At 50.3% G+C, this 25,247-nt stretch overlaps 2 protein-coding genes across 8 annotated transcripts in view; one reads left to right on the plus strand and one right to left on the minus strand.

The window, feature by feature from the left end:
- Positions 1-25,247, plus strand: part of GTF2E2 (general transcription factor IIE subunit 2) — a 96,698-nt gene that overhangs the window by 69,916 nt on the left and 1,535 nt on the right. Inside the window, exon 8 of one of the 3 annotated variants that reach the window (XM_059685491.1) lies at positions 5,843-6,806. The exons of 1 other annotated variant lie outside the window; for it this stretch is intronic. The gene's annotated coding sequence lies outside the window, so the exon portion shown is untranslated. Of the gene's footprint in view, positions 1-2,792; positions 3,098-5,842; positions 6,807-25,247 lie in introns of those variants that run through there. One more of the 3 variants, XM_059685490.1, reaches the window with a different exon arrangement.
- The window catches only part of RBPMS (RNA binding protein, mRNA processing factor), a 175,163-nt gene continuing 149,950 nt past the window's right edge, over positions 35-25,247 (minus strand). For 3 of the 5 annotated variants that reach the window (XR_009451401.1, XR_009451398.1, XR_009451400.1), the window contains 4 exons: positions 19,293-19,363; positions 17,350-17,418; positions 8,188-8,290; positions 35-1,477 (listed from right to left, as the gene is read on the minus strand). Coding sequence is in view for 1 of the 5 variants with exons in the window: in XM_059685496.1 (XP_059541479.1) it covers positions 1,402-1,477; positions 8,188-8,290 (179 nt within the window). In the remaining 4 variants the exon portion in view is untranslated. The remainder of the gene's footprint in view (positions 1,478-8,187; positions 8,291-17,349; positions 17,419-19,292; positions 19,364-25,247) is intronic. The other 2 variants (XR_009451399.1, XM_059685496.1) reach the window with 2 other exon arrangements.

Raw genomic sequence — 25,247 nt, forward strand, 5'->3', positions numbered from 1 at the left:
AATCTTGTAAAAAGAAATTTGCCAAACAGTGGTGTGACAGCCGAGATAAGCACTTTATTTTTAAAATGACAATAGAAAAGTACCTTTAAACAGTGTATAAAAGCATAATAGTGTGAAAGTTGCTGCTTTCCTTAGAAACAAGTGTAGAAGTCTCACCGAGAGCCAGGCATGCTGAAGGCATCCAGGGCTTGAACACAGCCGCCCATGCTGCTGTCAGTGCCCTGGGCCTCATTTATGAAGGTAAGAGGCCTCTTTCCTGGTCCTTCTCGTTTTTTGTGTGATGACCTTTAAAAGCTTCTTGACATGTTTATTTCTAATGGAAAACAATGAAACAAACCCTAACCCAACCATATAATCATTAAAACATTGAGATCTGTAGCACAACGTGAGGTCAGTTAAGAAAGATTATGATCACGTTTTGGCATATCAGCAGTTGAAATCCTTAGGTCAATATATATTTTTACACCTGGCTCTTCTATGAGGGGAGACTGAGCTGTCAAGACTCTGGAAATGTGTCAGCTTACAATGCAAGACTAACTTTGGTTTTGAAGAAGTCTTGAAGCAGTATTCATTTCAAATGCCCACTGGCTGCACCATCTCCATGGGCTGGTGTGGTGCAAGCACCCCCAGTGAGTGCATAGGGTTTAAGATCATGTTTGGAATGGCTCATTGGCATGGTGCTGCCAGCACCAGCTCAGCCAGTATTTCGCAATATCACTTAGGAGACATGAGCTGCCCACTGCAGCTATGCAGGATGGGCAAAGCCAGCTTCCTGAGGCAGCACTGGCCTCGCAGAGCCAAGGTTTCCCTCTCAGTGAGACAGACTGTTACCTCTGGAGCTGCCAGGGTTTTCTAAGGGCCCCTCTGATCAGGGAAAGGCTTCTTTGCCCACAGCTGTGAGCGTGTCACCATGGTAGCAGCTCGAGGAGGCTTGCGATGATGTTGCAAGATATCCTAGACCTGCCAGCGCACACCTTGTACTGCAGACAGCACATCTCTCTTTCTAACATCTAATAACTCCACATTTCTCATTCACTCTGGACTCAGGCCAGGCACAGATTTCTATACATTCACATGAGATTCTGGAAATGTTCATATTTAAAAACATGCCTCAAACATGCAGCTATTCTAGAGAAAAAATAGATATTTTTTAATTATAGGCATTCAAAAGTCAAGAACAAAAATTGTGATCCAACCCAGTGTAAGATCATCCTATCATATTTCAATGTTTGGTATAAAAATACTCACTCTTGGTTTATTGTTGACATCTTTTATGTTTCATTTGAAAATATCTCCACACTGTACAGAAATGTACGTCAGACCATGCATTCACAAATAACACACTTTTTCTTAAAATTATACAGTGTAAAAGAGTAAAACATTTTTATTATATTTTTTTCTTCAAGAAAAACAGATGTGTGATAGAGGCTGTGGCAAAGTCTTGAAGGGATCAAAACTGGGCAAGGTTTTTTCAAGCCTGAAAGAGAAAGGAATGTGTGAGGAAAGCAGGTCCCAAAGGTATGCAGTAATTCCTCCTGCCTGCTGCGGGGCTGTGCTTGGAGACACCTGTTGATAGAATTCACGAAACTTTCACCTGGGGAAATTCTTGGTGATTCTCTGTGAAAAGGTGTGTGTGTCAGCGTGCAATATATTTACTGACTCACCAAGTAAAGACACAGAGTATTGGTGTGTAACCTTAGATACGTAGGGAGTATTTTTAATTTCCATTTATCTCTTATTAGAAATTCCCAATACCTCCTTCCCCTGCAGTTGCAAGGAAATGCTCACACTTGTCTTGCTTTGTGGGGCCTTGGAACAATCATTGATCATTGAGTCCTTCGACTGCTGCTGGCAGAGCCTCCTCTGGCCCAGGATGTTCTGAAGTGTATCTTAGCTCCTCTGTGTCTAGATTTAGTTAAGTGTTAACGGCTGCATTGTGAAACTCTGTGATTTATTCTGTCATTTTAATTTTCTCTCTCCAAGTACCTTCTTTTCTTGCCATCTTACCAGCATGTCAGACTCATAAATTTGTGGTTGTAGAAAAAGTGTATGTAGGCGTAAATCAGTATAACTGGAATTTTGTACAGGAAATGCTTATTTGTGAGTGGGAGGAGGCTATAACGAAAATAGCATCATTATTGAAAACCCATATAATTGTCCTAAGTTACACTTATTTGGGAAAATATATATGTAGCAGTAAATCCTGAAATTAGAAACATATTTTGGTACATACTCCTTCCCAAACCAGGTTTGTCCAGTGCCGGTCAGTCCTGTCACAGCCAGGTTTGTCGATGACAGCACAAGTGAGTCGAACTAATAATGAGCCACAAGTCAGAAAACCCAATATCATTACCTCAGCGGCCCCTAGCTCCTGCCTGCCCCCTTTACTTTCTCAGCAGAATTCTCTGGAACAGAAGCATGTGTCCAGCAGTTAGCAGCGTGCACCTTCAGGAAGTCTCACTTTCTGACTCTTGCTTCCCCTGGTCAAACACAATAGTGGGAGCAGCCCCTGCTCGGCAGATGGTGCCCAGGTCTGTTCACGCCCGTCGCTGGTGTAGGTAAACGTGTCCTGTGATGCTTAGTGAGCAGGGCCAGCAGAAGGACCCCCTCTTGAAAGCTACATTTCTTCTGCTAGACTCTGATTTCCCGCCATCTAGGTGGGTGGCAGGAGAGAGTGCCTGGGCTGGGGGCATCTTTCCATGGGGTAGGGCTGCAGGGGGCTTATGAAGCAGGCATCACCTTTGAGGCTGTACTAGCTGACTTTTCCAATGAACCCACACCCTTCCCTCAAGTGTGAAGAGGCCCCCACCCCAGTCCCCACAAACCAACAGAGGCGGCAAACCAGCTTGAGGAACTGATTCAGGTCAGCTTCCTCCCCCCACATTCTTGGCTTTTCGGGCCTGGAATGACACCTTCCACGTCATCCCAGATTGACCATGTGCCAGGAGCCCAAGCTGTGTGTGCTGGTTCCAGGAAGCCGTTTCCGAGGAACAACAGTCATTCTACGGCTCTTCGTACTTTGGAACAATTCACAGGGGAAGGCACTTGGCTGCCCTTAAACTCTCGGAACCGGAGCGGCCTGCACGCTGCCAACGGCCTCTTAAAGAGCATGGCTTGGAGAGGGCCATCTTGGGAAAGTGGCCAAAACTGGATGTGGTGACAGAGCACTGAGACCGAGGGTCTGAAGCCAAAGCTGCCACACTGCTTTCAGGGACTGAACGAACAGGCAAAGGAACATCGGGCTGCATGTCATCCCTGCATCTGCTCCAGCCCTTGGCTGTGTGTGGTAAGGGCCTGGCTGGCCTACTTCTGCTTTCTTTGGGGGAGCTCACAACCATATTTGGGCTAATGGGTTCCTATCATATCAGCCCTTAACATTTCTGCCATGACCTCAAAAGCAGTATGTCTAAACTCAAGACTTGCCAAGCCTTACCTTAACATGGCTCCTGACCCCTCTCCCTATGTGTCTTTGTCCCTGACACAGCCCTGCTCTCTCGGGTCATTCTTTCACTTCTGACATCACCATCATGGGCTCACCTTTCCTGGTGTGTGTTTCTAACATGATTCTACATCCACTTTGCTGTGGGCAGCAAGAAGATGACCATGATTCCTAAAACACACCCCCTCCTCCCCTCAGATCTCTCCAATACCTCCCCCATGACCCAAGGCCCTTAAAAGCTTGTTCCTATTCCTACTTCCTCTCTTCTGTCCAATTCCCCCCTACAACCTTACTATCTTTCCAAACTCAGTATAAGCCCCAGGTCCTCCAGCCTTGCTGGTCACTTGGCCTGCAGGGCTTTCTCCTCTCAGAGATCTCACTATCCAGGCCACTTACTTGGTTTTTACAAGGATTATCTTGGAAATTTTCCTCCCTAAAACTATTTCCTCTTTCCCTCACCCCAGATGTAATCACTTGCATATAGCCATAATTCAAGCACTCAGACTACATGAAAAATGAGACAGGAATGATGGACCATCGCCCTGAAACTTGGCCCCCTAGTCTTGATAAATGCCTAGGGACCATGTTGGGCTCTGAGCAGGAAGAAAGAGGGGTTCCTACTTAATTCTGGTTGATCTTTTGAAGTGAAAAATCTAGAAGAGAGGGATGCGAGTCTATTAATTTCCTGAGCTTTTCTTTCCATAACTATGTTGTGTAAATGTAATTCTCACATGGGAAAAGAATGTGTCCCCGTGGCCATAGATGTTCCCAGACTGAACAGAAGGTCAAAATGTGGCTATTTCAGTCCCTGTAAACAAGGAAGGGGTTTTGCTAGGAATGGAGTTCAAACCTTGGAATGTATTAACAAGGACATTTTAAACAGAATGCAAAGACATCTGAGAACACAGAGCACCGAGGGGGAGAGGGCCAGGCTCTGTTTAGAGAGCAGCCTCCTCTCAGTCCGTCCTGAAAGGGCTTCATCTCCAACATGCGTGTGACGGGATAAACAAGGAAGCAAGCACAGGTTTGAAGACAATGGAGAACGTCTCCTGGTATCTTAAGAACATTATACAATTCCAAAACATTTCATTTCCGTTGTCCTTGATCAATGTGTGTCAGTCCTTGGAGGCAGCTGACTCAACTTTCTCCTTGGTAAGTTGGAATCTGTACAAGTGCCTTGTGAGCCTTTTCTCCCAGCAATAAGAAAATTTTCTCTATTTTCCTCCCAATCCACCTACATATACAGACACTCCTGGACTTATGACGTGATTATGTGCCAATAAATCCATTGAAAATACATGTAATGCCTAACATCATAGCTTAGCCTGCCTTAAAATGTGCTCAGAGCATTTACATTAGACTTTAGTTGGGCAAAATCATCTAGTATACAGCCTACTTTATAGTAAAGTAGATGTAAGACTTCAAAAAAGTCCTAGAAGAAGAAACCAAAGGCAGATCTCCCTTAGCAATATTTTTTTGTATATATCTTCTTGGGCAAGGGAAAAGTAAAGAATAAACAGATGGGACTACATCAGACACAAATTTCTGCACCGAGCTAACCATCAACAAAATGAAAACACAGCCTACTGAATGGAAGAAGATATTTACCAATGAGACATCCGATAAGGTGTTAATATCTAAAATATAAGGAACTTGTACATCTTAACAATCTTATTAAAAAATGGGCAGAGGACCTGAAGATGGCCAATAGACACAAGTATTGGCCAGAATGAGGAGAACAGGGAGCTCTCTTGCACTATTGGTGGGAGTGCAGATTGGTGCAGCCACTGTGGAAAGCAGTATGGGGGTTCCTCAAAAAAAACACACAAAACTATCCTACAACCCAGCAACTGCACTTAAGAAATCCAAAAACACTAATTTGAAAAGATATGCATCCCTGTGTTCATTATAGCATTAGTTACAATAGCCAAGATGGGAAAGCAATTTAAGTGTCCATCAATAGATAAATGAATAAAGAAGATGCATATATACAATGGAATATTAGCCACAAAAAAAGAATGAAATCTTACCATTTGTGACAATGTGGATGGACCTAGAGGGTATTATGCTAAGTCAAAAAAGTCAGAGAAAGACATGCCATGATTTCACTTACATGTGGAATTGAATAGAATAAATGGACAAACATACTCAGATACATAGGGATTAAGTACAAATTAGTAGTTATAAAATAGTCATGGGGATGTAAACTACAGCATAGAGAACATAGTCAGTATTGTCAACTATGGTGTTAGATGGGTATTAGAGTTACTGGAGTGATTATTTCATAATGTAGTATATAAATCTTACTGTGTTGCACACCTGAAACGAATATAATACTGTATGTCAACTGTAGTTGAAAAAAATAACGAAGTGTTCGATATCTCATGTAATTTACACCCAAAGAATGCTGGCTGCACACTGTAGAGCATCGGTGGTTTTCCCTCACAATTGGTAGATCACCGCCAGCATCCCGGGCGTGTCGTGCCACACATCGCTAGCGCAGGAAAAGATCAACATTCAGAATCTGAAGTAAGATTTCTACTGAGTGCATATCGCTTCCAAACCATAAGGCAGGGACCATCTGTACCTGACTTACCAATGATTTCCCCCTCCCCCCCGCCAGAGTTTCTCTAAATTTACTCATTTTTACAAAAAGATAAGGAATATTTCCCTCCATCCAACTCAATAAATATGGCATTTATGACAAAAGTTTTAAATGAGTGATTTAGTTTTCATTTTATACTTGTCAGCTTGATTTATAAAAATTCAAATGCTAACATTAATTTGTAATAAAAAAACTAGTTAACATTTAAAAAGGCGCACGCACACTCTATAATCTCCCTGTAGTTAGAGGCCACAGTAATGCTCAAGCTGCCCAGCCCAGGCCTACCTGCTCTCTAAGGCTGGACGGGCCTTACAGAGTGTCTTCCAACTTCAGATTTGGTGGGAGGAAAGCCTCCGCCAGGCTTGTTCGTGTAACACCCGGATGGCCCAGGAACCGGTGAGCCCAGAGCCCACCTTGAATGTGGCTATTGCCAAAGGTATCCCCCTCCCCACCTGGTGCATGCTGGCTTGCCTGCCCCACTATTTCAGGTATATTTGCAACTTGACTCTTAGCTGCCCAACCAGGACCAAGATCCAGTTCTCCCCAACGTCCTATCTTCCTCTTGTCACCAGCCCTCCCGATGTTTGCATGAAGTCACCACACACTTCAGCTGCTGTAGCCTCCTGACTGGCCTCATCTGCATGGCCCCCGAGTTAACTGGTGTTTGGTTTCATTTACTGCACTTAGAAAAAAAATTCTAACCTGCTTCCAAAAAATTGTATAGGTGGCTTTTAACTGGCCTTTAAGCTTCCCCAGAGGAGGGGGAAAAACAAAATCTTGTCTTTTAAAGAAGCTTTGCTAAGTGATAATATCATTAACAATATCGTAGGCATTGTTACTCCGACAGTCGGAAAACCTAATAAATTGGCTGTGGAATTAGATAACACTAGTGCCCTGTCATGTGGAAAAACATTGGTAAGTTTGGTTAGTGTGAGAAACAAACGTCAATGGAAAAAGACCCCAAGTGCAGGCTGCTGGACAGGCACTGAATGGTACTGTTCTGAACACGAAGTTACTTAAGCGCCAGAAATGTGCTAATGACCTCCGTGGCCAGAACTGCCTGGTTCTCTGTCCTTAGCAGGAATCTTGCCCCTTTTCTGACTCATCTATAGAGGCCCCTCGAAGGGATGAAATTTGCCACCTTATTTGGGCTGAGACATAACCGCTGTCAGCTTGTCCTTGGCATTCCTGCTGTTCGAGGCCAAGCTTGCCAGAGAGACGGGTGGGCAAGTCGTCTTGGGAATGCCATGTCATTGTTTTAAGACCACGTACTGCCAGAAATAGATGAACTGAGGAGTGACAACTGGTATTGACTAAAATCACAGACAGATCTCCAAAATGATCACCCACTAGAAAAGTCTGGAGGATTCAGTGAGAATCCCGGATCATTCAGTTATGCCCAAGGGCATTCACCCTGTTTCTGAAGAGGCTCATAAAAATGTCCCTCAGTCACTAAGAAAGGGGTGCATTATAATCAATATAATTGGATTAGTAAGTTGGGAGGAACAGACATACATCCAAAAAAGATTTCCACCAAAATGGTTCATTTCCACTCTAGCTGGTTTGACTCAGTGGATAGAGTGTCAGCCTTCAGACTGAAGGGTCCCAGGTTCGATCTGAAGGGGGTGTGTAGGAGGCAGCTGATCAATGATTCTCTCATCACTGATGTTTTTTCCTCTCACTCTCCCTTCCTCTCTGAAATAATTTTTTTTTTAAAAAAAAACAAAGACAAGATGGTTAATTTCCCAAAAAGAGTTAAAGGCTTTAGGGAACGCTTCACCTAGCTGTGATTCCCTTCGGTGGAATATGTCATTCAGTACTGCTGCTGGATGAGCAGGTGTTGAAGTGTCAGCCCCACCCAGGATGGCTGTGGTGAGAACGACTAGGCAACGCGCTGAGAGTTTGCAAAACTCAGTTGCTATGTGGAAACAGCCCTCCCTACGCAGGCCATGGTTGGAGGAGATAATGACGCACCAACCGCTGGCCCTGAGCACTCCACACCAACTTAGAGCTCCCACTGGGACAGGTGTAGCACCCAGGTGATGCTGGGTGATGGTCCTGGCCACATGGGCCTACAGTACACCATTGGGTGCCCCGCCCCAGCACACACTGCTTCTCCGAGGGCCTGTTCGGCGACACTCACCAGCATGCTCCAGTTTTGTAGAACAGCTCGAGAAGAGTAGCCACCACTGAAGATGCATTAATACCCACAAGACAGATTGCAGCCACCATCACACACCTGGGACCTGGGATGGAGAAAGAGACCACGTATTAATTAAACCCATTAACAGTGCAGTAGTTTCCACCCACAGCCTGGCCTGCTGCGAGGTTTCCCTGGGCCTTTAAGACCAGCCTATTCTGGGAGCAATGAGCCTAGAGTCTAAGGCAGCGGTTCTCAACCTGTGGGTCGCGACCCTTTTGGCGGTCAAACGACCCTTTCACAGGGCTCGCCTAAGACTATCCTGCATATCAGATATTTACATTACGATTCATAACAGTAGCAACGAAAATAATTTTATGGTTGGGTCACAACATGAGGAACTGTATTTAAAGGGCCAGAAGGTTGAGAACCACCGGTCTGAGGCAAAGGGACCAAAGGCCTCTGCCATCGAGCTGACCACAAGCGCCGTCTGAGAATGAACTGGTATCTGTGGCATGAAAAGCTGACAGCCAGGACAGCCGGCTTAGGATGTGGTACGAGGGAGGGAAGACCTTCAGAGCCCAGGGTGGTGGATGTGGCTCCCAGGGACACCTGGCATGGAGGTCTGAGAGAAGAGCACCTGGGAAAAGTGTGCTTCGGGCGATGTTTGTGTTCACTCAAGAACCAGGGTGTCAATCACCTGGGGCAGAGGGGCACCAGGGGTTGCCTCTCCCATGGGCTGGATCCCCAGGACTGTCCGAAGCCCTGCTAAGGGAAGGCACAGGACCTGAGGCCCCCCAAAGAGAAGAAAGCCCGAAACCTCCCCAGCACCAGGGCCTTCAGACCAGTTGCAACCCTGGTCAGCCCAAGGCCACACAATCATTTCTCCTGGAGAACCCTGTGGTGATGATGTTACTCCAAGCACCTACCGGAAAACAGAACCCAGAAGGAAGCATTTGTGAACACATCCTTCTGTTCCCTAGGGTCTGAGAATTTTGAAATAAGGTGCAGAGACGTAGCAAATAATAAATTGTTGGTCCTCTTCCTGCAGGCATGGCTCTGGGCCAGCTGGTTTCCAGGAGGTCCTGGTGCCGTGGAAGGAAGCCCAGTGGCCCCTTTCGCCACTAGTTCTCATATCAGCCAGGTCAGCCCTGCTCCCCTCGCAGACAGGCTGTTTGTGGGTGCGGCTCTGTGCACAGGCATGCACATGTATGCGCAAACCCTCTGAGTGCCCCTGCAGGTCTCAGGTCCTCCTGCTCAGGAAGCTGGCTTTCCAGGAGACCCCGTGGCACTCTGGGTCCAACTGAAACCCCCCTCTGGGATTCTGGGTCAGGTTGAAGAACATGTCAGAATTAAGAAATGTTTTCCCCAGAATTTCACTATAAAAATAAACAATGAGTTGAATGTGATTCTAGTTTCCTAGTAAAAGGTTTATTTCAGGACAGGAAAAAGTCATCCCTGCAAACCAAACTTATCAGCTTACCCATCTTCGCTCACCCTTTCCAAACTTGCCAAGAGCACTGGAGGGAGTGGGGAAGGAGGGAGCACGCCCAAGCAGCAGCAGCGGACCTGGGGGTCCTCCATGGCCGCCTGACCGAGGCTGCATTGGTAGGATGCCTGCCTTTAAGAAAGGCTGAGGGTTCCTCTCAGTATGACTTAGGACTGTTAGGAGTCACCCAGCTGCTCTGTCCAGTTATTACATCAACACATGTCCACTGCCTGTGCTCAGCTGGTGGGCAGAAAGGATGCACAGGCAGATTCTGCTGCACAGAGATCCTGGGAGGTGACCCTGGAGGGAAGCCTGAATGTGCTCATGTTTGCCTTACGGTGAGCACAGGGGCCGCTGGAATGCCCACTGCCAGCCCCTGGGACAGACGGAGGAAGAGTGTGTCGGGGCAGAGGCTCCTGTGGGTGGCCCTGACCGTGACTGTTCTCCAGCAGCTGCTCTGGGACTCAATGCCAGGACGTAACACATGGCTGCCCCCTTTGAACTTTCTCCAGGGACCAGGCCGGCACCTCTCTGGTGCATATCACACATGCTCGGGAGTCTCCCAGATCCCCCAGCCAGACTCACAGGAAACAAATTGTGGGCAGAAGTTGCGGGACCCAGCTCTGACCGCATTAGGCGGTCCTAACAGTCTTGCAGGGAGATGTGCTCAGTAAGTGCCCGTGTGGTTAGCAGACGTCGTGAAGGACTGGGCAGTGGCTGGAAGGGGCACCCACCACAGGAACTAGTGAGGACGGGTTCTCAGGCCTGCTCGTACTTTATAGCTCACAAGGGGCTGATGAGCAGGCAGGGAGGGGTGAGTTGCACAGGCTGCCTGGGCCTTCCCAGTTCTCACCTCAGCCTGCTGTATCTCAAGCTGTTTACTTTGGTTTAGCTAAGGGGAGGCCAGAAGAAGAGGACTAGTGAGGTGAAATCATTCTCTAAACTTGAATACCGTGAGGTCTGTTCTGAGCACGGAGCCCATGTAAATCTGGGGAAACTGGGTCTCAGTGCGAAGGGTGTCAAGCTGACCCTGACTTCTCTGCCCCCTGTGAAATGAAGTGCCGGCCGGCCCAGAGCATCTACCCTCTTACTTGCTGTGCTCTTTTCCCCTTGGCACCTCTCAGCACCTACCGGTGTTTAGTATGTTACTACCCGTCTCCTTCATGAAGGCAAGGGTTTTGTCTGTGTCTGTTCACTATCCTCAGCACCCAGAACAGCCCCTTACACGCTACAGGTGTTCACTGGAGATTGACCGTGTTAATGAACTGACGTGTGCTGTGGAGACCTTGGCTAATAGGAAGGGGAATGGCCAATCGGTGATGAAGTGCCGCTTTGGTTTCTGGGCACGCTGCATCGAGAGGGCATGGTGCCCGGGGCCCTTCTAGGGAGAGGCAGGGTGACTGGAGCCGCAGCAGCTGTCTGGGCCGTGTGGAGACCTAGAACCGTTCCTGCTTGGCTCAGCTCCAAGCTCTGCCTTGACTTCCAGCACCTGGGACTCACCTGATGTGGGCTCCATCCCTGGGCACTCACATCACAGCCAGAGATTAAGCCATCCTGCCCCAAACTAAACATAAGGAATAAACTGCTTCAAATTCTGGCTTTACTCTTGCCATGTCCCTCTCATTTGATGAGGCTGTAGCTACATATGCTTATAATTTCTATGCTGTGGTCTTGGTTCATGTCCAGGGAATTTTTCATGAGTTCTTAAAAAACCCCTCCCAGAACCACCCCCATTCCTAACACTGCTCTCTGCGCGCCCCCCCCCCCCCCCAATTACATTTGGATAACCAACAAGGAAAGCTGTGTAACTCTCATTCCTTGTAAGGAGTGATTAACAACAGCAGCATACCTGGGAAATGGATTGTTTCCAATCAGTGTGTATTCTGGATTCCCCGCCACAGGCTGGATCATTAGCAAAACTCTAGTGCTGGGCAGACATAGCTTGTACCTGACTAAACACCATCCATCAAGGAGGACACTGAACAAATAGAAATACCAGTGCCAGCCACGCTCTGACAGCCTTACGTATGCCATTCGAACACCCACACCTCACTGTGGAGCGCCCTGAACAATGTCTCTCCTTTCTCGCTAAAACGAGTGTCCACGACTCCGGCCTATTAGAATGTAAGCTCCTTTGGGGCATGGGCCTGGTTTTGCACATTTTAATATCTAGCATGTAGCAGACACATAATATATGTTTTTTTTTAAAGAATAGAGAGCTTATTTCCTTTGATAGTCACTGGTTTTCCTTTAGAAATAGCAAGTCAAAGAGGGTCAATGAAAAATCCTTGAAGACCTCTGGGCAGAGCAGGCCCAGGACTGCGGAGGGTTTGGAAGGACAACATCCTGACGCTCTGCATGTCAGAAGCGACAGCCAGCTTGCACAGAAGGTCTGATACCAGTTGTCACTCCTGCTCGTCATCTATTCTGGTGCCACCATTCCCTGGGGGAGGATAGCCCCTCCGGTGAACAGAAGGCCATGTGGTTGGCACCTACCCTTCGTTTGTCTTTTCTGAGATACTTGTTTGGCTGTAAAAGGTTTCCATGATTTCATCAGCACCACTTTTCAATTCTGATGTACCTTCCCTAGGATTACATAGCCTGGATAACTAGCTCTCTTAGAAGGAACCTAAGCCAAGAGTCTAGAACAGCGGTTCTTAACCTGTGGGTCGCCTAAGACCATTGGAAAACACATATATAATTACATATTGTTTTTGTGATTAATCACTATGCTTTAATTATGTTCAATTTGTAACAATGAAATTGGGAGTCACCACAACATGAAGAACTGTATTAAAGGGTCGTGGCATTAGGAAGGTTGGGAACCACTGCTCTAGAAGGAGCCTGAGGAAAGGATCCACACTGAACTGATCTAACCTCAGGTGGGATGAGAGACTAGTCCCAACCCAACTGCAGTGAGAAAGTACAGTTATCCATCCTCCTTCCTAAGCAGCCCCCTCCTCCACTCTCCAGCCCCCAGAACAAACAGTGCCTCCCCAGGAGATGCTGCATCTTTGCGCAGACCCTGCAGTGCGTCATCCGCTGTGCTTCCTACGGGGGGGCAGCCGCCGCCACCTCTAGATTTCTGGCAGCTCGTCAGTGGGGAAGGACAATTTGGACAATGGAGGTGAGCCTGATACAAATGAACAGCAGGATCTCTGTGGCGGGAACCCATGCCGTTTCGTAATAATCGTGTCTTCCCTTTGGCTACATACATGTTTCCAAAAAAATCCTTCCTCAGGCCCTGTGCCACCACCGTCCTTAGCCAGCCCAACTCGCCAAATTCAAAGGTACTCTGTCCTTTTACTCACTGTCCTCCTGTAGTGGACACTGTTGACCAAGCAGCTCAGCACTGCCTTGCCGGCTCCGTGCCTCATCTGCTCCTCTGGCCACTCTTCCCTCGCTGTTCATCATCTCCTGACCCCCGACATCTAGGTGAACCTCCAGGTTCTGTCCCGCTGACCTCTCTCCTAATGCCATTACTTTCTCAGCCGTCAGCTTATCCTGAGGGCCAGATCTACATTTTAGCATACATGTATGAGCTCTTCGTGAGCTTCAGAAGTTCAAATGATCTCATCCTAGACAGCTCTACAAATACTGACCAGCCTCTGGACATTGAGAGAGAAACACACAGTCACAAAAGAGAGGGGTGCACATGAGCAGTGCCTTCTGGAACTACACGACGCTACAGTGCTAGACCTGTGTCACCCTGGCAACGGAGGGTCCCACAGGGCCAAACGATCAAGGCTTTTCTGAATGAAGAAACAAGGGCTAAGGATCATAACTTAAGTTTAAAAATGATGGGTGTACGGATATGGAACATGAACTTAGAAAATCCTGGACCTAACAGACAATTAAATACTAGTATACCTCAAAACTTAAAAGTGGTACTTTCAGGAGGAAAACGTTTCCCCTAAACAGTGAACTTTCAGATTTCACAAAATAGTTCAATATTATAAAGAATACTTGGGTATCTACCAGGGACTACTAACTTCATCTTTCTGAGAAAGGACAGTTAAAATGCAATTGCCATTCACTAACACTGCCATTTCATTTAAAACGGGTACTTGAACATACACCCATAAGAACCTAATTTCAGAATTAGGGACAAATACCATCAACTTTTGTCTTGATCTCCTCCATCATAATAGAGAAGTGAAAAGTAGAACAGATGACCACTGGCCCAAGAGACACACACACACACACACACACACACACACACACACACACGTGGGGAAAAGTAGGTTTATGGTTGTGAATCCATAAAACAGAGTTTACTCTTGTATTATTAATTATTGGGTTACTTTCCGTATAACACATGTAAACCTACTTATGCCCAGCTGGTATATGGGTGCCACTGGTATAGGTTTTGGTTAGAGCAGGGGTGGGCAAACTTTTTGACTCGAGGGCCACAATGGGTTCTTAAACTGGACCGGAGGGCTGGAACAAAAGCATGGATGGAGTGTTTGTGTGAACTAATATAAATTCAAAGTAAACATCATCACATAAAAAGGTACGGTCTTTTTTTTCAATAGTTTTATTCATTTCAAACGGGCCGGAACCGGCCCGCGGGCCGTAGTTTGCCCACGGCTGGGTTAGAGTTTAGAGCTGTTTCCCAAAGTGTGTTCTTTGTAAAAAAAATTAGTTTCCTAAGATTCAGTGTTAAAAAAAAAAAAAAAAAAAAAAAGTTCCCTGGTCTCACCTTGGGAAAGACTGCATCCTAGAGTTCCCTAATCTGTCTGTCTGTCTATCTATCTATCTATCTATCTATCTATCTATCTATCCATCCATCCTTCTCTTTCTTTCTTTCTTTCTTTCTTTCTCTTTCTTTCTTTCTTTCTTTCTTTCTTTCTTTCTTTCTTTCTTTCTTTCTTTCTTTCTTTCTTTCTTTCTTTCTTTCTTTCTTTCTTTCTTTCTTTCTTTCCCTCCCTCCCTCCCTTCCTTCCTTTATTTATTTTTATTGCTTAAAGTATTACAAAGAGTATTACATATGTCTCCTTTTTTCCCCCCCGCCCTTGACAATCCCCTGGCCTCCCCTACCCCCCAGTGTCTTATGTCCATTGGTTATGCTTATATGCATGCATACAAGTCCTTTGGTTGATCTCTTACCCACCCCCCTCCTGCCCTCCCACCCTCCCCAGCCTTCCTGCTGTAGTTTGAGAGTCTGTTCGAGGCAGCTCTGCCTCTGTATCTATTTTTGTTCATAAGTTTATAATGGTCTTTATTATCCAGAAATGAGTGAGATCATGTGGTATTTTTCCTTCATTGACTGGCTTATTTCACTTAGCATAATGCTCTCCAGTTCCCTAATCTTAAAGATTCACGATGCTCACATTACAAAGGCTCCGAGAATCTTCCGGTAAAGGAGTCTAACTTTGTTTGACACTGGATGCACTTACGCACTCCCCCTGCGATGATCCCTCAGGACTACCAATTTGGCCACACTGGGGAATACGCTGGGACAGGTACAATTCTAACTTACTGAAGTCGATGTCTTAAAGCAGAAATGTCACCCTCCAACTTACTTATTTTCACCACCAGAGAACGAGTCCTGGCTGCCGGGTAAGGGTCTACTGACTGGCCACTCTGCTAAATCTTTGGTGGGATTTCTGATGCTCTCGTCCCCATCACCAATCCCTGTCCTGGTTGGCCAGGCCCTTCCTTCAGAACAAAGAAGCCTTCTTTCTGACCTAAACGAGCTCTCGGGAAGTGCCCCGGCGAAACGTGAAGGTGACATGACTCACCAACCGAGACCTCATGTCAACAGGCACCTTTCCTATGGAAAATAAAGCCCAGAGCTCTTCCTCCTCCTCACGACGAGGGCGCTGACCCGATAAGGCCGGCTCCAGCACCCACCACTTCTCCAGCATTTTCCCTGTGAGTGAATCAAGGCCCAGAGGCCAGTCTGCCCCCCCCCCCCCATGAACCTCTTAACAGGCTCAGTGGCCTCACGTGCTCTCACAAACACACCCCCAGGATTAATGGTGGGAGAAGAGCACCAGTTTAACTGGGAAGTATGTTTGCCTTAGAAGAGGAGCTTTTCAAGAAAAGGACCATGCCTCTAGGTCGGCCTCAGGGACATAGGGACTGGCATTCCCCAGTCCATCCCTGGTCTCACTGTTCTTCCTGTTTGTGAAGGAATAATCCAGACCAAGGGAAGGCTGCCCGTAGAAACCTACCATTTAAGACTCTACTTTAGGGAAGACTCCCCAAACTCACACAGCAAATTAGGGTTCAAAGTGACAGTGCTTTGTACTTAACAAAAATGCAGTCAAGATACTGAATTTAAAAAGGCATTTAAAATTTTTATAGAAATTTTACATTTATAGAAAAAAAATCACTTGGCAGTTCTCTGAAGCAACGTTAGGCCTAAGATAAAACAGCACAAAGATGACAATTTAGGATATTGTTTCCATCAAGATAAGCAGCTTTCAGGAAAGCCCAGCGCCTGCCTTCAGGACAAACATCAGGCATTTCAGAGCCTAGAGCTGGGGAGGAGAGGCTGTTCCAGAACCCAGCCTCTGCTGCCCACCCACACACTAGATCCAGGCCAGCACAGAGACCACCTCCTGGCACATCCCCTCCCCTCAGACTGTCCGACCGACCCTCCGACCCTCCCCAGGCCCCATAGCCGCTCCTGGGACAGGCTCCTTTATTTGGGGGTGGTCACACCAGTCCCCCCATCCAGCCTGCCTTGTTCTATATACTTCTTTAGGGCCCACCCTGTGGCCCACAGGATATCCGCGGTCATCCATCCAAGACATGCCTCATATGTTAGCTCTCTTAATAAATTAGACGCGCCCTATTTGGTTTGGGTCAGTGGATAGAGCGTCTGCCTGTGGACTGAAGGGTACCGGGTTCAATTCCAGTCAAGGGCACATGCCTGGGTTGTGGGTTCGATCAACAGTGTGGGGCGTGCAAGAGGCAGCCGATCAATGATTCTCACTCATCACTGATGTTTCTATATCTCCCTCTCTGAAATCAATAAAAACATTTTAAAAAAATTAGACACAATGCTGAAGTTGTCAGCTTCTTTCTTGGGTCTCCGCCTGGGGAGATTGTACACACATTATCTGAAGCTGTACTATACACAGGTGCACGAGGGGAAGTTACTGCTGACAAAGTCTAAGACTCCCGTGATGAATCACTGTAAAAAGGTTTTTTTTAATCCTCATCTGAGGACACCTTTTCCATTTATTTTTTTAAAAAGAGAGAGTGGAAGGGGGAGAAAGAAATATCGATCGGTTGTCTCCGAGGCTTGGTATTGAGCCTGCAACCGAGGTAGGCACGTGACCGGAATCGAACCCTGGACCCTTCAGTCTGCAGGGCGATGCTCTAACCACTGAGCAACCGGCTAGGGCTTACTGTAAATTTTAGATGACTTATGCCTTCACGTGAAGAGGGTTTGTGTGGGGCTGGCAGCAGGCGAGCTACAGTGACAGTGAAACCCCGACACCTGTCCTTCCGAACCAGCATGACAAAGTGGGAGGCCGGGCTCGGGCTTTAGGTTAGACTCGGAGGAGCATCCCTACGTCTCCCTCGACCCCAGGGGGCAGTCTCGTGGAAGGACGCGCTGCCGCGGAGTTCTTCCAGTGCGGGAGGTGGGGAGCCCGGGAGGGCGAGAGCTGCCCATGTTCCGGCACATGTCCCGGCTGCCACGGGAAGCGAGTACTCACGTGTATTCAGCAGAACTGACGGGACTTCCAGCCCTGAGACGTAGCCTCCGAGGGAGGGAGCCAGCGCATCTGGAGAGAGAGGTGGGAGAAGGCGGTAAACCAGGGCCCCCAGCTGCCGTCTCGCTGCTCAGAGTCAGAGTGTCCTGCTGGGCTCCACCCTCTGCTCCATGGAGGCGCCCACTCACACCTGCTCATGGCACTTCTCCCCCAGGAGACTTCCTCCACGCCTCTGTGAATGCAGAGGCCGAGCTTGCAGGAAAACACCATCTCAAGGAGCCCTGATCCTCTTTCAGAAATAAGAGGGTGGCGAGCTGAAGCCTGGCCCAGTGAGCCCCTCCCCACACGCAGCAGCGCCTGGGCTGCAGGACAGGCTGCTAACGGCTCCCTCAGAGCATGCGGATCTGCTCTGATGAAGAAAGGACAGGTCATGACACCACCGAGCCAGTGGTCAGGCCAGGACTGCAGATTCTGTTCCTGTTCTTTTAGAAAAGGGGTCTGGCTTCTTGGCACTGTGGGTGTCGGGCACCCTGTGCCTTCTGTCCAGAGGGACCCGCAGCCCAATCCCATTGTTTCCAAAGAGGAAGGCCAGCCCCAAACAAACGGATCGAATGAGGCTTTGTCCTCTTGACAGCATGTTCCTGGTCTTGTCCTGAGGAAAATGTTAAAAAACAAACAAAAGGGCAAGTGTCCTCTGGCTTTAACAAACATCCATCTTTTGGCCATGTCAGTTTTGTCCCTAAGCCTTTGGACAGAGGGAAGAGGGTCTGTTTGCACTGAGGAGGCACGGCCTTCCTTCACCTGAAGCAAGCACTGCTGGGCTGGCAGAGCCAAGTATAACAGGGGGTTGGGCAGGGGGGCGCGGGGGAGTGCCAAGAAGAGGGCCGGGTGCCCCTTGGAGGTGACACCCTCCAATGTTACCTGGGTCTGGCCCAAACCGTTTCACCTGAAAACGTTTCCAGAGTAGAATGTGATGCTGGGCAGAACGTAACCCTGACAAATCTACTCCAGTGGTTTAATACAACGCATTTCGCACAGAAACCCTTCTTCACGTGGCGTCCGATCTCCACACCATGGGCAGGTGCAGCTGCACTGGCTGACACGGGGGTGCAGGGGGCTGAGGCCTGGGAGGCAACCGCAGAAGCCAGGGGCTCCGCGGGATTGCTGAGACCTGCGCCTCGTCCTCCCGGCTTCCACCGGCAGGAAACCAGCTGGGTCCTGGGTATTCTGAACGATGCCCCGTGGTCATGGGGCCCAGTGGGTTCAGGCTCACCAGCTCTCCTGATTTTGTTCTGAAGCTGGCTAAGAATGGGTCCTCGCAAAGCCCACAACAGTCGCCCCACCTTTTGCCCTGGTCCCCACAAAGTCCTTGGCGTTTCCTTCCACACTCCCACCCACGGCCTCCCCCCAGAGCGGTGGTTTCCCGCCTGGCGGTCAGTGCTGCTCTCGGGGACACTCTCCCAGCCTGGGCAGAGGATCTGCTCTCACTCACTCGGGAAATGGACTTGAAAGCACTGTGGACGCACTCAGCTCTGCCTATACCTCGGGGAACCCCTCAGGCCAGCTGTGCTTAGCGATCCTGAGGGACCACAGCACGTTGACTAGAAATCAGAGGAGCAGCAAGACGGACCCCCGCGCCCCCCCATATTGTGAGAGGGCAGAGCTCCCTTCCTCAGGGGCCTCCAGCAGGCGCTGAAGCTCATTTAAGGCAGGGCCAGAGTCATTTCCACACACGGAGCAATGAAGGGAATGAGGGCCCAGAAACTTTGCCTGCAGGTAGGCTAAAGAACACGTCATTTTGGGAATTTAGGGGTGTACACAGAGCAAAGGAGGGAAAGGAAGAGGGGCAATGTGGGAGGCAGGAGGACCGGAGGGGAGAGGAAGGGTAGACTACAAGGGAAGGGGGAGAGGAAGACAGAGACACAGAGAAAAAACACATTACCTACCCATGGCTTATGGCTTTGTGCATCTGAATCCACTTGCTCCCTAAGCAAAGGGCAGGGCTGGAGCTGCCTTCCTGAGACAGGTGGTAAAGGGTGGGTGGGGGCACAGCCCTGAGGCAGGTGAAGGGCTGGGAACCTAAACACAGTGGAGGGGGAGGGGTCTGTGTGCACCTGGGCTGGGGGAGCGCGTGACGACTGGTGCTGCCTGGGTGTGGGCCCGGGTGCCAACCCACGCTGGTGCTTCAGAAGAGACAGGAGCCGCAGTGGGTGGCATGACCGGTTCAGTGCAGGCGGCTGCGGGAAGGGAGCCCTCATCTCCCAGCACCCACGCCAGCCCCTCTGACAGCCTCTCGCACTCTGGTCCCTTCCGCCCACACAGCACCGCTTTCATTCTCAGACACACCGGGCCTGCAGTGGTGGGACCAGCGCTGCGCCAGCCTGGGCTGGAAGCCCCGGGCCTCCAGGGTGACAAGCAGGCTGCTTCGAGCTGTGGGGTCCGGGGAAAGCTGTGCTCAGCAGAGCCGAGGTGACGTTGGCTTGCTGGCCAGGTCTCAGGGGCACGTGGAGGCGAAAGGAGTAAAGACAGGCCTTGAAATTCATCACTCTTGGGCCGCAGGCTCTTCTCACCACCCAAGCCTGCCTCCTCTTCCACCTTCCAGCAGAGGGCAGTGTTCCCAGGGCCGACATCCATGTTTCCGAGGCAGCAGGGCTCATGGGGAGAAATCGGGTGCAGGGCTGACCCAGGTGAACAAACTGTGCTGCGCTGCTCACTGCTGTCCTCTGAGGGAGGAGGTTTAACCCTTACGCCCACTTGGGCTGCTTGTTCCCCTGTGGTTTTGGCCCCAGGGTGCTGGTGGCCACTTCTGCCCACTGTCTGCGGCAGCGATGGCGAACCTTCTGAGCTCGGCGTGTCAGCATTTTGGAAAACCCTAACTTAACTCTGGTGCCGTGTCACATATAGAAATTTTTTGATATTTGCAACCATAGTAAAACAAAGACATATTTTTGATATTTATTTTATTTATTTAAATGCCATTTAACAAATATCAACCAAAAAAATGAGTTCGCGTGTCACCGCTGACACGCGTGTCATAGGTTCGCCATCACTGGTCTGGGGGCTGCTTTGGGTGCACCACAGACACTGGGTCACCCACACTTCCCTGACTCCTGCTCCACCCACAGTTCAGCAGGGACTGAGTCTACACGGTTGACCTTCCATGCACAGCAATGGTCCGCCTGCGGAAAAACTCCCACTCACAATCCTGCATACGCTTCCAGGGGCTTCAGAGGTCCTTGCAAGAACCTCTAACATAATATCTATAGCCCAGCCTGGCACCGATTATTCCTTCTGTGCAGAGACTCTAAGCACATCGCAAGGTTGGGACATCCCTGAGCGAGTAAGCGGCATGAAGGCCCTGGGACACTTCTCCACTGGAACTCGATGCAGTAACAGTCATTACCAGGGCAATCCAGGGGCCACGCTGCCTGGGTTCTACCATCACATTCCTCAGAAACGCACCTCTAGAACGGGCACACTGCGGTCTCCCACGCCTCGGCGTGTACCAGCTCCTGTGGCTGGTGAAAGGAGAGCACCCAGCAAAAAAACAACAAAAAACCAGGCAAAAATAAAGTGGAATGATAGAAAAAGTAGTAAGTGCCCATAAAAATAATTTCCATCCTCTTCCATTTATAGATAAGGACACCAAGGCCCAGAGGACTAAATACACACAGATGTCACTTTCCCAACAGTGCTGCCAAGGACAGGAAGACCCTGGCTGGCCTCCAGGGGGAGCCCCTGCCAGTCCCCCCTCCCCCACCCCGCCACAGGGGTCACTGTTTGCACTGTACTGTCCCCTCTCCAGCGACTGACTCCCATCGTCACCCTTGCCTTTAGAGATAACCACCAGAAGTGCGTCCCAGGTACTGGGCACCATTACGGTAGCCATTATTAATGCCCCTGGCTTTAGCTGTCTTCTCCTCTGTGGTTCTCAAAGTGTGGTACGCAGACCATCAGCATCACCCGAGAACATGTCAGAAATGCAGAAACTAGGGGAGTGGCCCAAGCGCCTGCATCTAACAAGCTCCCCAGGCAACAACGCTGCACGTGCTCCAGATGGAGACACACGTTCTCGAATGAGGCTCACACACGTGTGGCCAGAAGCCGACCGGCAGAGATGCTGTGCGAACAGGTTTGGGAGAAACAGTCTCGCCTCAGCAGGTCCACACACACTGCACAGCAAAGGCTGACAGCTCCACGATAAAGAAACCTGTTTGACGTGCTCGAACCCTGGGCTCTCCAAGTTTACCTGACCACAGCATCTTTTTCTGTGTGGCAGCTGGCAGTAACCGTGGGCGTGGAGACATGTTGGCCTGAAGGCCTCTTCTGGTGGTGGCATTTGGTGGATCCCAACGACACTAATCAGAGCTGGAAGGTCCCCAGCCGGCCGGCGCCCTGGGTGTCCAATCTGTAAGGAGCTACCCTTCCCTCGTGCGGATGCCGTACCTGCATGCTCGCTTCCCCAGCTCCCCATTCAGAGCCAAGCTCGCGGGCCCTGAGACTGCTGCGGGCTGGAGCCCACTGCTGCGGCCACTCACACTCAGCCAACTCTGCCCTCACTCGGCTTAGAGACGGTCACTGTTGAGCACCAAGGAAGCCCGTCAGCCCCACAGCAAACTCCGCTGAAGGGTGTCAGGCTGAGGGAAAGGCCACCAAGCCAGATGTACACATGCTCTGATCCAAGAAACTCTGCTCACCAAACAGACTGGAGTGATGATTTGTAATACAATAAAGATGAAACTCTTTGTGGGACTAATTATAGGGTTCGTTTAAGTAGCAACCCCATTTTTAACACCGCATTCACCCAACTGGAGGAACACTTTGGGAATTTGTTTCACGAAATGAGGCCCACTGTCGATCACTCCGTCAGGGAACTTCCAACCCAACCCCAATGCCCTCTGCCCCTTCCCTAACAGACACAGAGGGCATGCAGTGCCATCAGCATCCTTCACTACTTGTCCGGCACCTAATAGTCCTCGCCTCAGGCAATGAAACGGGTCGCCACTGTCTAGGCATATTGTCACGTCTTACATGAACTGGTTCAAAGGTTATCTACCATCTTACCCCTGGCCGACTATACACAAAGCCACGCGGTAGCCCAGCCCTGTGCGCCTGCCCACCTCCCAGTCTGGATGGTGGGACATTGCTGAGGTCTCACCTGGGCAGGAGCGAGATCTAGACCCCAAATGCGAGGCCCTAGGCCTGTGAGCACCTGCTGAGACCAGTGAGGCTTGGCTAATGAAACATAGGCCCCCAGGGGTAACTTTCTCTTCTGGGCTTTTAGACTCTAACCTGCCTGTCCTGAGCACAAGCCAGGCTCTTATTTCCAAACAGGCATGTGAAATGTGCTCAGACATCCCAGAAGTTCACGCAAGACGCCTCTCGGATCGAGGCGCCCAAGCATGTAACACCCTGTGTCAGATAAAGTCCATCGTGGTTGCCTGTCATCCATATTTAATTGTGTCAGTCTGTTAATTTTTAACTATGTTTGCGATTGAGGGCCATTAGAGGTCCCCAGGAGCTGAGCTCAGTGAAGCGAGAAGAACTTGGAGCAGCGTGGCTGCGGCTTGAAGCCGGGGCGTCCCCTTTCCCACCCTTCACCGAGCCCGGGCCTTCCCCACCAGCAGCACAGCCTGAATGAAACATGATCCCATCTGGAGCTGATTTCCCTTTTTGCCCCGTCACAACTGGTTAACTTCAGGGAAAAGTTCACTTTCTTTTTATGAAGGATATGTCTTATCATTGCAAAGTTGTTTTGCAGCCTTGGCTTTGTTGCCAAAGCAGTTAGCATGCTCTCTGGGTGCCTATTCCTATGAAACAAGGCCTGAAATCCTGGGTGGACGGCCCCCTGCCTGAGGCGGCGCCTCCCCTCCACACACCACAGCCACAGGCACCATCAAGCTCTGACAAGAAGAGCGATTTTAGTCATCACGAGGCTACGCCAAGCACTGTACTCTTTCCCACAAAATAACCCCCTGAAGTAGGTGTTCAGATGAGGAAACTGAAGCTCAGGGAAATGTTAAAAAAGCCTGCTACCACCCAAAGTGAGCAGAATGGGTGGAAAGCCTCATTAAAACGGGACTTTCTGAAGGGAAGGCCTGCGGCCCTATGAGCTCTGCACTGGGCCCGCTGCGCCATCCTGACGGTCAGACCTGCCTCTGTTGACAGTCCCCGTGTGTCAGAGGCGGCTCACCGAGACTCAGAGGTGGGCTTTTACGGGCAGTGAGGTCACGGGACCGACCAAGGACCTCAGGAGCTTCGCCTCACAAAGGACCGAGTGGAACCTGCCCGAGGAACCTGGGAGACGGCGCACCGACGAGGCCCCCCGCTGCCCCGTCAGGGCAGGTCCACGGTGAGCTGTTCTCGCGCCTGGGTCAGCGACGCTGGACAGGGCACCCAGGGGACGGACTTGTTTTGGAACAGGTACTGCCGAAGGCTGCCCGGCGTGGGCAAGTCTGGCCTCTGTAGCCGCAGCTCTGCCAAAGGCACGACGACTCCATCAGCACTGGATGGAGATGAGGCCAGCGAGGCGGGGCCGATGCCGATGTCTCTCGCTTCCTTAGTTCTCCATACGCCAAGCAGCGGGGAAGGGACGGACGGGACCAGAAGGTATTTGCTGGGCTGGGAGTGGATCCCCTGGGGGTCAGCCACAGGGCCGTGAGGGGAATTACAAGGCACAAGATGGAACTCCACCCCCTGGAAACGAGGCTGGCGGAGTCCTAGCGAGGGGGGCAACCGCAGGAAGAACAAGCCAGAAAGCCCAGGGAGGAAGGTGGCGGCCTGCCGGCTTTCTCTAACCCGGCCTCCGATAGAAAAGCAAGATAAGGCAGCAGCTGGGAAGTTCAGGGCCAGCGGGTGTGAGTAAAGCAAAATACACCAACGGCTTGGTCTCTGGGATGTCGGCTGTTTCCTGCTCTTGATCCAGTTCCTGCAGGAGAATTTTCTTCGGGCAGGAGCGTGGGGCCTGGCTGTGGGCAGATCCCCCGCGGGACAAGTCCTCCTGTAGGTGCCGCACTCAGCAGCAACCACGCTGCTGGCTGGGGGGCAGACGTCTCCTCGCCTTGCTCCGTCCCCGTTGTGTCGTTCTCCCCACCTCTGGTCGTCCTCTGGCTGCGGCCACGGGCCTCTGGGGCCCTGCTGGTGCCGTCGAGGTGTGCGAGCGTCCTCGGTGCTGAACCAGCACCGCCTCGTGGTGCTGGGCCCAGGGTCCCTTTTCGTTGCAAGTTCGTACGCTCCCTAAAGGCGAATGTGACTCAGCCCTTAGATGAGCCGGGCCCTCTTTCGAGAGTCTTGCACGAGGGCCCCTCATTCTCATGGACGGGAACCCTGAGGCTAAGGCACCTGCTCCGTCAGGTCCCAGCGCTGACCAACTGCAGGGCCCGGGGCCGACGGGCAGCTCCGCAGCCGGGCGCCGGGAAGGGCAGGGGCTCTGGGCTCCTGCGGACTGGGAGCTGAGCTCACACTGCCTGGCCGACCTGCCCCATCTCCGAGGGAAGTTAAGGCAGATGCCCCTTGATGACCAGACCAGACACTAGACAAAGCTGGTACCTTCAGGAGCACCAAAGGGTGCTTCCTCCTCGCAGTCTGACCTTCAGAGCTGCAAATTTAGACAGAAAGTAATGTCAGAGGATTCACAGTTTCATGCATGTCTGAACCACGGGAAGCCTCGAGCAGAACTGCCCCAGGCACCTCTGCGGTCCTTCAGCGCTGTGGTCGTCAGGCGGTGCCAAGCCCCGGGTGGCAAGAGGACCACACCCCTTTGGGAAAGCCAGGCCCTAAGGACGAGGACACGGGTTCAGGGCTGACGCCATGTGATGCTCAGGAGTAAGGCCGGACCTCAGGACTCCTCCCTCACCTCTGGGAGGCTGTTGGCTGAAGTGCTGCACTCTCCTGGCTCCCAG

Source organism: Myotis daubentonii, chromosome 2 (assembly GCF_963259705.1).
Source record: "Myotis daubentonii chromosome 2, mMyoDau2.1, whole genome shotgun sequence".
Lineage (NCBI taxonomy): Eukaryota > Metazoa > Chordata > Mammalia > Chiroptera > Vespertilionidae > Myotis > Myotis daubentonii.